Source organism: Oncorhynchus clarkii, chromosome 4 (genome assembly GCF_045791955.1).
Source record: "Oncorhynchus clarkii lewisi isolate Uvic-CL-2024 chromosome 4, UVic_Ocla_1.0, whole genome shotgun sequence".
Lineage (NCBI taxonomy): Eukaryota > Metazoa > Chordata > Actinopteri > Salmoniformes > Salmonidae > Oncorhynchus > Oncorhynchus clarkii.
The window spans coordinates 13,131,183-13,145,852 of NC_092150.1; the positions used below are offsets into that span (position 1 = coordinate 13,131,183).

Genomic DNA, 14,670 nt, shown 5'->3' on the forward strand with positions numbered 1-14,670 from the left:
CATAAACTACATTTGCATAATGAGCACTTGTTGTCTCTCAAGTACATCGTTACAGTTGTTGGTAAACTACTTTGAATTTTTGTCATATTAGCATAGACGTGACATCAGCGAAAACACCTCAAAACAAGACATGGTATCAAAAACAAGATAAAACTAGTTGAAACGAGCCACCTATGATTCCCCACATGGCAGCAGCTTGTCATTGTTGCCAGCTGTCTGGCCATCCAGAATCAAACGACACAGACTTCTGCCCCATTGAAGCCTGCTCATTGTTTTCGTGACGTTGTCAGCTAACCCATCTATAGGATTAGGCCTACAATGCACATTGTCAGTCAGTGTCATGCCACACATCACGACCTAGCAAATCCCATGGCAATACTTTCAATTGGTTCAAATTCTACAGTAAACTGGACAATTTCATATGATTTCAAAGGTTACTGTAGATAGGCTGCTAGATGGATGATTTCAAAGGCTACCATAGATAGGCTGCTAGATGGATGATTTCAAAGGCTATCGTAGATAGGTTGCTGGATATAGGTTGCTAGATGGATGATTTCAAAGAGGGATTTTTCCATTGAAGTTTTCTACTGAAAGCTGCGTCAGTCTTTTAAATTGAGGAGCTGAGTGAAGAAAGACTTTGTTTTCTTCCCCACAATTTTTTGGGCCAGATCTCATTAGCACAGTTTTCTTGTGAGTTCAGGAAACTGTTGTGAGTTTCTTGTGAAGTTCTGTCACATTGTTACAGTTTTTTGGATGTCTTGAAACAATGGTTGGTCTGCAACAATTAAGGCGTTACTAATGATCAACACAGAAACCATGACAGTAATGTAGCATATTTGGTTGTTTTTATATAGCCTCCAATGCATTCAGTGTAGACCTCTTTATGGATCCACATTAAAACAGTGGAACACTTGGAACATTTCACCCAGGCTTTGAGTAGCAGCAGATGTAGCCAGGCCTTTCAAAGCTGAATATTGGCTTACTTAGGTCACAAATATTGCAAACTATAGTTGCATTATAGAAGGTCTTAACTAGCCAGGCCATACACAGTCCTAATAAATTAATGTAATGCTGTTCCAATTTCATGTAAGAAAACAAATGGTTTAGAATCATTACTATTCAATGTTAAGCTTATTATAGACTACCCCATGGGAGCAACTTACTGGGGACCAAATAAATAATAAAAACAAGTTATTATTTTTGAAGTCTCTTAAGTGTACCCATAACTGTTTTCCTAGATGGTGATTCTACCTCATTATTTTGTATCTTTATTAGTTGAGCATGTTGCAGACTGTAGGGAGTGAGGTACAGTAGTAGACCAAAGTGCCTATGGTGCCTGTGGCATTCTGTTGTCTTCCAAAAATCCCACATGAGTTTAAGAGTATTGAGATATTGATGAGATATGGACCCTATTGACCATCATGTCACACAACCAATTCAAGTAATTGGACATGACACTGTTAGTGACAAGGTTTTGAGCACTGCCTGAAATTGTGGAATTGCAGGTGACTCTTGGTCATCAGTTTCTCAGTGTGGCTTTCTGGGCAAAGTGGTAAGAAGAGGGGAGTTGCTGGCAATGCAGGTGAGAGCCATATTCATCTTTAATAAGATAATAAAGATTGCATACTCTATCTAATAAAGTATTAGTTCAAGGACAGCTCATCTTCTAAACCTTTAATGGTTGAAACATGATTTGGGCTCTGTAAAACGTTCTGTTAGTATAATACAGAATGGTTGAAACATGATTTGGGCTCTGTAAAACGTTCTGCTAGTATAATACAGAATGGTTGAAACATGATTTGGGTTCTGTAAAACGTTCTGTTAGTATAATACAGAATGGTTGAACTAATAGTGTTGTGAATCACAGACTCGCAAAGATTTGCAAAGAACCTTATTCCACAAGTAACATATGTAGTCTATCAAAGAACCTTATAACACAAGTAACATATTCATGTATTCTATCAAAGAACCTTATAACACAAGTAACATATTCATGTATTCTATGAAATTGAGCTAGTAATATATAAGTAAACAAAATATACAAGCTACAGGGAATTGTGTCTACCCTGTTATTTACAGAGCCTGGGTTGTTTACAGCGGCTGGGTTGTTTACAGAGGCTGGGTTGTTTACAGAGGCTGGGTTGTTTACAGAGGCTGAGTTATTTACAGAGACTGGGTTACTTACAGAGGCTGGGTTGTTTACAGAATTTGGGTTGTTTACAGAGGCTGGGTTATTTACAGAGGCTGGGTTGTTTACAGCGGCTGGGTTGTTTACAGAGACTGGGTTGTTCACAGAGGCTGAGTTATTTACAGAGGCTGGGTTGTTTACAGAGCCTGGGTTGTTTACGGCGGCTGGGTTGTTTACAGCGGCTGGGTTGTTAAAGGAGGCTGGGTTGTTTACAGAGGCTGGGTTGTTTACAGAGCCTGGGTTGTTTACGGCGGCTGGGTTGTTTACAGCGGCTGGGTTGTTTACAGCGGCTGGGTTGTTTAAGGAGGCTGGGTTATTTACAGCGGCTGGGTTGTTTACAGAGGCTGGGTTGTTTACAGCGGCTGGGTTATTTACAGAGGCTGGGTTATTTACAGAGGCTGGGTTATTTACAGAGGCTGGGTTGGTTACAGAGGCTGATCTTTTATGATTATTTTTTGTATTATTTGATATGTAATATGTTGTGTCTGCTTAGCCCTGAAGAAAGAAACACAGCCGTGGCTAAAGGTATTGACTTTTCTGTCACCCCTTCTTTAGGGATAGATATACCAATCCCACTTCTACAGTACCTAGTGTAAACATATGCTAATAGAATGAATGATACAGTGCATAAACCTATAGGATCATAAAATCTGTTAAGCGGAACAACACAGGGGAACCCAAGAGCAGACTCAGATGAGGAAACAGTGATGAATGAAACAAAATATGTATTGTTGCACAGAGAGATGTGGAGTGCAGATCCAGGGAAGCTCGGATGAGTTGCAGAAAAACCAGATGTGGAGACTGAGGTTGGAGTTGGCTGAGTAGAACAGGGTAAATAGGTCCTGAGGGGAATCCAAGGTAGTAGCGGTGAGTAAAATCCAGAGCAAGGTAGTTGGGTGGTGAGATGTGGAACAGGAGACAGATGCCAGAGACAGAGCAATAACTGCAATGAGACGATAAACGGTGTCAGGCAAGGAAACAGGCACAGCAGGGTAACAGGATCTTGAGCAGTAATAAATGTCTAGAATCATGAACTGACTGAGCAGAGATTACAATCCGGCAGGGTGGAAGTGGTATTTGTAGAGGTCTTGATTATGGAACAAGTTGCAGCTGGTAGGGATGTGCTCTAACTCCAGCACACCTGTCTCCAACCACACAATCACAAAGAGAGAGAGAGGGAGAGAGAGAGAGTGTACATGGGGAGTAACTGCAGGTCAAGAAGACACCGGATGAACACCAGAGGGCGTAGCAGGAGCAGATGTGACAAAATCAGTGAATGACTGGAATTCTGCTGTGTCAAGAATAATTCTCAATTCAATTCCAAGTTTCCTTATGAATGAAATATCACCCCTCCTGAAACTTTGTTTAATTACTAGCATCTTGCACGTCCTCACTGTAGCACTGAACATGATGTATAAAACTCACCACCTATTAATAGATTGATGGTTGATGATTTTGCCTTAAGACAGAAAAGCTCTCCAGGTCTTAAACAGTGTAGAATACCACCCTATTAATCTTTAGAGAATGAACGAGCCTCACTGGCCATTGAAAAATCACCTCTACAGAAATCACTTTCTTAGAGGACTGCTAAACACCACATATCAATCTCTATATTTGTGGAATTGGAAAAAGGGGAAACAAAGCATAATAGCCTATTCATATTTCAGACAATCAATGCCGCTTAAGTTGCACTGTCCCAAGAGTTGCACTGTCTAGGGTTCCCGAGTGGAGCAGTGGTCTAAGGCACTACATCTCAATGTAAGAGGTGTCACTACAGACCCTGGTTGAAATCCAGACTGAATCACATCTGGCTGTGAATGGGAGACCCATAGGGCGGCACACAATTGGCCCAATGTCGCCTGGGTTTGGCCGGGGTAGGCAGTCATTGTAAATAAGAATTTGTTCTTCACTCACTTGCCTAGTTAAATAAAGGTTCAATAAAAAGTGACACCCTATTGTTCTCCAGCAGTCACAACAGATAAATCCAATCCCTATTGTGATTTACTGACACACATGGTTAAATGTCTATAGAGAACACCGGTATGATTGGTGTCCCTGGAAAAAAATATAAAATAATGCTTATATAGCACACGACCATATATAGCACACTCCACTGATTAACAGTCTTTCCCATTGATCAGATCAAGCTGGATAAATGCCAGAGCTCTTGTCATTTTAGAAACAGATGCTTGTCACTTCAACTCTCATCACAAAGGTAATAAATACCCTTGTGTTGGGCGAGTGCACATTCCATGGCTGAGATGGCCCACATTCTACTAGTTGTCATGGTTGCACCCACTAATGTTTTTATGGTTTTATCCCTCAGATTAAAATAGCCTGAAATGACTGGTAAAGCATTCTGGATTATAGATTTGCCCTCGGTGACGGGAAAAGTTTCTGTGAAATAGGTCAGCTAGAGGACTAGTAAATATGTTTTTACGGGATACGGGGTGTCGCCTTCAGCGACGGGAGACCAATCCAATGTACAGGTCTCCCGGAGTGAAGAGGCTACAGAAAACATTGATCTTTTGGGCTTATGCTGTCGCTTCAATGTCAATATTCACATGTTGTAAGGGGTGCATTGCATTTATCGTGTGTATGACTAAGCCTAATATATGTCCATTAACCATTTCATAAGCATGATCCTTCAGACGGTTATTCTCAGTTACTTTGTTTCCTCATCCGAATGTACATAACATCATGACTTGGGTTCCTATCATAAGTAAGTTGTTATAAATGTCACCAGTGTGCAGAGATGACATTTCTAAACGCCTGTTTAGGTTCATGGCAGACATGGACTAATTAGGTTATCCACTGCCCATAAATCCATTAGCCTACTCATCTTCGGCTTTCATAGTTTCATGCAGTAGCCTACTAGACTTCCATGCACTGTATGCACTGTATGCACTGTATGATTCAGTATAGGATAGTCCTCTGTTATTGAATCTGTAGTGTGAGGGAGCTTGAGGTACAAGTACACCACCTGGACAGGACGCTAGTCTGTCACAAGGACTTAACCCCAATCCATTTGAGCGCCAGGCAGATAGACATCGAGTCTTTGGTATGAATTTACATTATGCTGGGAAACTCTTCAAAGCCCTATAAAGTATAGCAATGCCAAAATATGATTAGTTAATCAAAAGCTGTCATGTTTGGTATTAGTATGCCTTGTATTTTGTCTTGGAACCTGTGAGAAAGAGCTCTTCTCAGTGAAATATGTTCTCTGTCATGTGACCAAAGGCAACCACTCTTTTCAGGGAATATAAAACTGGAGCTTAAATGATAGCTATGGATGGAGGCAATAGCCAAGTTGTTTCATATCGCCTTTCTTTCGACAAATTCAAGGCGTATGAGAACGGGATATGCAGTGGACCGAAGCTAATCGCCACTTTCAGAGACTTTAGAAAAATAAGTTGATAGGAGTGAAAAGAGCAAAACAGCCGATATATTTGTGATCGCTGACACATATCACATCACAGACCTGCATGGCAGAATACTGAAAGTCGGTCAAGCTTTCTATAGAAAAGGTCAGATATGCTCTAAGAAAACACACCTGCTCCAAAAGGAAGCACATAAAACAGAGAACTATATCAACAGACTATCTGCTTTTTTCATCAGCCCCAAACGAAACTAAGGGTGTAATCATAATGATACATAAGAAACTCAAAATCACAGTCCTTGGTAAAGGCGAAGACCAAGAAGGCAGAATCACTTTCCTTAAATGTATCCATAATGCAAAGAAAATGGCCTTTATTAATGTGCCTGCTCCAAATTCATATGATTTTAAGTTTGTAGATGCTCTGAACAGCATATTGTTAGAATTAACTGAATTCCAACTGGTTATTGGGACAGACATGAATGCCATTCTGGGGACAAATCTAATAAGACCAACTACAATCTACAGGCAACCAAGGTTCTCCAACATATACTCTCTGATTACAACCTCATTGATGCCTGGTGAGCTCATAGCCCTAAAGCAAAAGAGTACACTTTCTATTCAAACCAGCACAAAACATTCTCCAAAATCGATTTCGTACTCTTATCTCCTCCTTTATTTTATTTAATCAAGAAAATAGAAATTCAGCATATGAACCTATCTGATCATCATGCTTATTACTGCCAGCTACATACTCTAGATCATCATCTCCTTAAAGAGCCACAAGATGGCGCTTTAATATTTCCTTACAAAAAATACATACTTTCTGTGAACAATTTGAAACGGAATTGAATGAATTCATAATGATTCAAAACATTTTGACTGGAGCCAAATATGTCCTACCTAATGCCTCTCAAGACCACGATGGAGGGCTCCATCCTAATAGTTTCCCATTTTAAATATTTGCGAATAGATATATTTCCTTCCTTAAATTATACCATTGCCAGAAATGTTAACAGAACACTCAAATCAATTCAATCTGACCTCAGTAGATTCACTAATATCCCAGTTGCTGAACAATTAATCAACTTGACTATTACATTGACCCCCCCCCCCCCCCCCCCTCCATTTGTTTTGTTTTGTAGACTGCTGCTACTCACTGTTTATAATCTATGCATAGTCACTTCACCCCTTCCTACATGTACAAATTACATCTAACCTGTACCCCCGCACACTGACTCAGTACCGGTACCTCCTGTGTATAGCCTCGTTATTGTTATGTTGTTATGTTACTTTTTATTTACTTTACTTTATTTGGTAAATATTTTCTTAACTCTTCTTGAACTGCACTGTTGGTTAAGGGCTTGTAAGTAAGCACTTCACGGTAAAGTCTACACTTGTTGTATTCGGCGCATGTGACAAATTTGATTTGATTTGAAGGACTATCCGAACCAAACTTTGAAACATATTTCCAGGCGCTAGCAATGCCTTGAGATCTGGAGGGCAGCCTTTTGCATCCCTCCCAATGGCACAAATGTGGAATCCATACAGTTGCCGATATTATGGACAGTAATGGTTTGAGAACATTCCAAGATTCCAAGACTCATACACATTAAATTACCTGGGCTCCCGAAAGGCCTGATCTCTATAATATATAAACTTTTGAAAAGCTTATTCTGAGTTATCCATTAAAAAAGTATGGTCCACAGGTCTGAACAACCCTTTAACTGGAGCAGAATATGTTTACAGACTTTATTTAACACCAAAGAAAAGTTTTACGATGAAATTGGTCCCAACTGTTCACTGTGTCCCCTAAATCAGGTAGGCACATTCCTTCATATGATGTGGGAGTGCCCTGCAGTTAAATGCTTCTGGGAAAAAGTTAAAAAGTTAATTTTGAAGTGCATGAATGTAAATATTCAATGTGTTGCATCAGGTATGTTACTTAATGATGGCTCCTTGAATCTCAATCCAAGACGATTACTACTGGCAGGCAACACCGCCGCACAAAAATATGCTGCTCTTAGATGGCTCTTAGATCACCTCACTCTCTCCCAATTCGCCAAAGGATAATAAAGGTTACAACATTCAAACTATCTACAGTGAGAATGAATGGCGCTAGTCAAGGAACAATTTAGGTTTGGACAAATACTGTACTTGACTCTGTAAATAATAATTTCAGCTAAACCCCAACACACACAAATAACCCATCTATAAAGGCCAACACACACATATAACCAATCTATAAAGGCCAACACACACATATAACCAATCTATAAAGGCCAACACACACAAATAACCAATCTATAAACCCCAACACACACAAATAACCAATCTATAAAGGCCAACACACACAATATAACCAATCTATAAAGGCCAACACACACAATATAACCAATCTATAAAGGCCAACACACACAAATAACCAATCTATAAAGGCCGACACACACAAATAACCAATCTATAAAGGCCGACACACACAAATAACCAATCAATAAAGGCCAACACACACAAATAACCAATCTATAAAGGCCGACACACACAAATAACCAATCAATAAACCCCAACACACACAAATAACCAATCTATAAAGGCCAACACACACATATAACCAATCTATAAAGGCCAACACACACAATATAACCAATCTATAAAGGCCAACACACACAATATAACCAATCTATAAAGGCCAACACACACAAATAACCAATCTATAAAGGCCGACACACACAAATAACCAATCTATAAAGGCCGACACACACAAATAACCAATCTATAAAGGCCAACACACACAATATAACCAATCTATAAAGGCCAACACACACAAATAACCAATCTATAAAGGCCGACACACACAAATAACCAATCTATAAAGGCCGACACACACAAATAACCAATCTATAAAGGCCAACACACACAAATAACCAATCTATAAAGGCCGACACACACAAATAACCCATCTATAAAGGCCAACACACACAATATAACCAATCTATAAAGGCCAACACACACAAATAACCAATCTATAAAGGCCGACACACACAAATAACCAATCAATAAACCCCAACACACACAAATAACCAATCTATAAAGGCCAACACACACATATAACCAATCTATAAAGGCCAACACACACATATAACCAATCTATAAAGGCCAACACACACATATAACCAATCTATAAAGGCCAACACACACATATAACCAATCTATAAAGGCCAACACACACAAATAACCAATCTATAAACCCCAACACACACAAATAACCCATCTATAAAGGCCAACACACACATATAACCCATCTATAAAGGCCAACACACACAAATAACCAATCTATAAAGGCCAACACACACAAATAACCAATCTATAAAGGCCGACACACACAAATAACCAATCTATAAAGGCCGACACACACATATAACCAATCTATAAAGGCCAACACACACATATAACCAATCTATAAAGGCCAACACACACATATAACCAATCTATAAAGGCCGACACACACAAATAACCAATCTATAAAGGCCGACACACACAAATAACCCATCTATAAAGGCCAACACACACATATAACCAATCTATAAAGGCCAACACACACAAATAACCAATCTATAAACCCCAACACACACAAATAACCCATCTATAAAGGCCAACACACACAAATAACCAATCTATAAAGGCCGACACACACAAATAACCAATCTATAAAGGCCAACACACACATATAACCAATCTATAAAGGCCAACACACACAAATAACCAATCTATAAAGGCCGACACACACAAATAACCAATCAATAAACCCCAACACACACAAATAACCAATCTATAAAGGCCAACACACACAAATAACCAATCTATAAAGGCCGACACACACAAATAACCAATCAATAAACCCCAACACACACAAATAACCCATCTATAAAGGCCAACACACACATATAACCAATCTATAAAGGCCAACACACACATATAACCAATCTATAAAGGCCAACACACACATATAACCAATCTATAAAGGCCAACACACACATATAACCAATCTATAAAGGCCAACACACACATATAACCAATCTATAAAGGCCAACACACACATATAACCAATCTATAAAGGCCAACACACACAAATAACCAATCTATAAAGGCCAACACACACATATAACCAATCTATAAAGGCCAACACACACAAATAACCAATCTATAAAGGCCAACACACACAAATAATTGCTTCCATGAATGGCCAAAATAACTATATGAAAGCCACACCCGTAATAAGCCATGCCATCTGAAAAATAACCCAGTGTGTGTTCTGTCCACTATTTAACCAGCACTGGGTTACCAAATAACCCAAATTGGGTAGTTTTTAGCCCATCATTTTTTTGAGTGTATGATAGACTGTGATACAACATCATAATGTTGTTGTTTTATATAGCAGAAGACTGATTAATGTTTAATGACATTATGACAAAAAATAAATCTCATCCTCGTACCTATGTTCAGTATACCCATATCTAACCTTCAGTTAGACTCCTCCCCATTTCCTCCCACTACCATTCCAAACAGTGTGCTTATGACCATGATGTGCTTGTGATGTGTGTAGTAGTCATTCTCTTCTCTCTCTGCCATGGCCACTTCGCAACGCTCTCTCTCTGCCATTGCCACATTGCCAGGCTCTCTCTCTGCCATGGCCACATCGCCAGTCTCTGGTGGTAAATGTCACTGAGCTTCATGCCCCAGTTTCCTAGCTGACCTAAAAGCGAGGGTGATCGTTCCTCAGCTCTTGCCTTTTGAAGCCCACCCCATTAGTCTTATTATAGATCTAAAGAGGCTGTTGAACTGGTTCAAACTAGGACTTGCCACCAGCCCCGACTGGTGACTCACTGGAAAACACTCTGTAGCCAAAAGATTCAGTTAAGATAACCCTAAGGAATGATAAGGGGTTTGAGCCACAGATGGTGCTTAACTTGGGCAGGCACTCACCGGAGCTGAGTACCGGCACCTCAACGTTTCTACTGCTTGAGTTCCTGCTCCTCTTTATAGAATATTAGCTCAAAAGTATTGTATCAAAAGTGTTGCACCTTAAATTGAAACAGTACCGGCACCCAATTGAGTACTGGCAGCTGGCTACAGGTAATATTATCACCTTTATAAGTGGTTAAGAAATGGCTTCATGTTTGTGCTCCAGTATGGTTAACCTTGAAATCTACGGCCAACATTGAGTAATATAAACTTTTTTGTCACTATATAAAAAATTCCTAGATGTTTGTCTAAAGGCCCTCTAAATGGCTTTATGCTTAGATGTCTACCAGACATTTCCTAATAATAGCTTGATGTGTGATGGAATGACTTCCTATGTAGAGATGTTAAGACTCAAGGGAGCTGTGCCATCTGCCAGTTCCTTTTCATTCTCTACCACACTCTAACTGTACAGATATGACTGAGCTAACGCCCTCTGAGAATTCTCCCTGTCGGTTTACCGCTCAATGAGGGGGCCATTAGTTGTGTTGACGTTTCTAAAGCCTGTTGCTATGACTACTCAGGTGGTCTCTAAGCAGGATTGTTTGGTGCAGGCATGTTCACGTCAGCGGTTCTTGACAGGCACTGTGGTACTGTGACATTGGAAAGAAGTCAAGGAAACATGAGTTTGTAATGCCTGGTTCCGCTTAGCAGGTGGGAGAAGACTGGATGTGTGTGCATGAGGTCGGGGTACTTCACCTGGGCTGTCGGTGGTTAGATGAGCTTGTTTTAAGTGGTTATAAGAAACCTGAATTGTGTAATAGTGTACCGTGAGTTGAACGTTCCATGTGAACACACTGTGCATAACAAGTGAACAGCAACTTGGTTGTATACGGTTGGTTTGAGTTTGATCCCAGTAGACCTCACTATTAAACTGACAATAAGACTTCTGAGGAAAGAGCACCTGCCAAATACAAATAAGATCACATCAAATTTCATCACATGCGCCGAATACAACGGGTGTGGGATCTTATCGTGAAATGCTTACTTACAAGCCCTTAACTAATAATGCAGTTAAGAAAATAGAATTAAGAAAATACTTTCTAAATAAACTATGGTAAAAAAGTATCATAGTAAAATAACAATAATGAGGCTATATACAGGGGGTACCGGTACGAGTCAATGTGTGGGGGTGCAAGTCAGTCGAGGTAATTTGTACATGTAGGGTGGGGTAAAGTGACTATGCATAGATAATAAACAGCGAGTATCAGCAGTATAAAGACAAAGGGAGGGGGTCAATACAAATAGTCTGGGTGGCCATTTGATAAATTGTTCAGTAGTCTTATAGCTTGGGGGTAGAAGATGTTAAGGAGCCTTTTGGACCTAGACTTGGCGCTCTGAATCATTTCAGTCTCCTAAGGAGGAAAATGTGTTGTCGTGCCTTCTTCACGGCTTTCTTGGTGTGTTTGGACCATGATCGTTTGTTGGTGATGTGGACACCAAGGAGCTTGAAACTCTTGACCCGCTCCACTACAGCCTCGTCGATGTGAATGGGGACGTGTTCGGCCCTCCTTTTCCTGTAGTCCACAATCATCTCCTTTGTTTTTCTCACGTTGAGGGAGAGGTTGTTGTTCTGGCACCACACTGCCAGGTCTCTGACGTCCTCCCTATAGGCTGTCTCATCGTTGTCGGTGATCAGGCCTACCACCTTTGTGGCGTCAGCAAATGTAATAATGGTGTTGGAGTCATGCTTGGCCACGGAGTCGTGGGTGAACAGGGAGTTCAGGAGGGGACTAAGCACGCACCCCTGAAGGGCCCCCGTGTTGAGGATCAGCGTGGAAGATGTGTTGTTGCCTACCCTTACCACCTGGGGGCAGCCCGTCAGGAAGTCCAGGATCCATTTTCAGAGGGAGGTGTTTAGTCCCAGGGTCCTTAGTGATTAGCTTTGTGGGAACTATGGTGTTGAACACTGAGCTGTAGTCAATGAACAGTATTCATAATGAGGCTTTATACAGGGGGTACCGGTACCGAGTCAATGTGCAGGGGTACAGGTTAGTTGAGGTAATTTGTACATGTATGTAGGGGTAAAGTGCATGCACTTTGTGCCATGCCAAATCAAATCTAAAATGTGATGCAATATGATTGGATTGATACAAGATCCCTGTGTCAGGGACCACAAAGGTTCCCCTCCAAGGACTCTCTTTGAAGCACCTGACTCATATCTCTTTCTCTCTCTCTCTCTCTCTCTCTCTAGATGTACATCCAGACAGCCACGCTAACCGTCTCCCTCAGCCTGAGCGCCTCCGTCTCCCTGGGACTGCTCTACATGCCCAAGGTCTACATCATCATCTTCCACCCAGAGCAGAACGTCCCCAAGCGCAAGCGCAGCTTCAAGGCCATTGTCACTGTCGCCACCATGACCAGCAAGCTGTCCCAGCTAACCTCCGAGCGACCCAACGGAGAGGTGAAGACCGAACTCTGCGAGGGCATGGACACCAGCAGTGAGTATAAACATGTGATCTGATCCCCTTCTTAACATATTATACCAGGAGTTCCCGAACTTTGTCACTCAGGCCTGCCTTCCATTATTGGTGAACATCCCGCGCCTCTCCTGTCTCTTTCTATGGAAACAAGCACTTTTCATGACACAAACAGTTCACACCCCTCTTGTTGGTGTCACCCCACAGTTTGGGAACCACTATTATACAACCACCCCCATTTTTTTTTACCAATAATTGTATTTTTGTGTAGCCTATGTTAGTTTCAAACACAGGCTTGGCAACAGGCTTTGGAATTTCTACATACAGTAAAATAAAGCGCAGTTCCTCAGCTATAGCAGTATCTGAGATATCGTTGTTGAAATCAGCTTGTAGAAAATGTTTTGTATTATCTCATCTATGATAGTTAAAAAGACACCTGAGAACTGATTGTGCAAAACTGTTCATCGCTCGGATTTAGACTTCAAAGGCCTTTCTGAGCCCGTCTGCAGAAGTTTCATACAGGCAAGCAAGCATCCGGTCAAGCATCCGGTCAAGCATCCGGTCAAGCATCCGGTTAAGCAAGCATCCGGTTATTTACTTGTCACGTTTGTGCTGACTGCACAGTTTGATCTCTAAAATGTGTTGCTTTTTTCCTATTTATGGACAATTTCTCCAATTAATACATGAATACATCTGGAAAATTCAACTTCATTGTGAGTGATTAATAATCTCACATAGCCAACTTTATTAGTTTAGGTCGCCGGTAGGAAGCCATGGTAGCCTCAACATTCCCATCAAGACTGTTCGGTTATGTGGTAATGCATTGAGGGAAGGAATGCAAGCGATACAATTAGTACAGAGGGAATCACAACACTTTAGGAAACTAACATCTCCATTCTTTGTCTTTCCAGTGCCATCATCCAAAACAACGTATGTCAGCTACACCAACCATGCCATTTGAAGAGAGAAGCTCTGAATAGAGGATTACTGAGGAATTCCACGTGCAGACTTGGATGTGTCAGATTCACACATGACAGGGCCTTCAAACAAGCATGAGACATTGATATTGATCAGAGTCAAAATGATGTCTGAGAGGGTGGCAGCCAAAATAAATATGTCTGCTCTTTCATGTTCACAGACAGAGCTAATGGGCCTGTTAGAAGCAGACCAAAAAATATATATGGTCAGTAAACAAACCATCCAAGAGACTTAACAAAAGAGGATGGTGAACAGAAGAGGAAAACGAAACCTAATTTAAAAGATCATTTAAAAATACATTGTTGGGATCAACCTTGTTAGTTGTTATTCTAATTGTACGTATTTTGTGGTTGTGAAGATTTCAAATTCTTGTCTCATGTTGTCTGACCTGCATTACAAGATGAGTCTGTCTGTATCGGCTAACTAAATCGTAGCCTTGAGTTGTAAAATCTGTTAATGACATGGTTTAAGCATGCACATTTTTATACAAATACTTTATTTATAATAAAGGAATGTTTTGGAAATGTTTAGCATTGTTGGATGTGTATATGAGGTAAAAAAAATACTGAACAATACTATAAATGCAACATGCAACAATTTCAAAGATTTTAGTTCATATAAGGAAATCAGTCCATTTAAACGCTAATCTATGGATTTCACATAACTGGAAATACAGATATGCATCTGTT

General features: G+C 40.5%; 1 protein-coding gene across 1 annotated transcript in view; it reads left to right on the top strand.

Moving 5' to 3' along the window:
• LOC139406453 (metabotropic glutamate receptor 8-like) overlaps window positions 1-14,447 on the top strand; it is a 179,875-nt gene extending 165,428 nt beyond the window's left edge. Inside the window, exons 9-10 of the mRNA XM_071149057.1 lie at window positions 12,778-13,024; window positions 13,915-14,447. Coding sequence (XP_071005158.1) covers window positions 12,778-13,024; window positions 13,915-13,964 — 297 coding nt within the window. The 3' untranslated portion in view covers window positions 13,965-14,447. The remainder of the gene's footprint in view (window positions 1-12,777; window positions 13,025-13,914) is intronic.
• The last annotated feature ends 223 nt before the right edge of the window (window positions 14,448-14,670 follow it).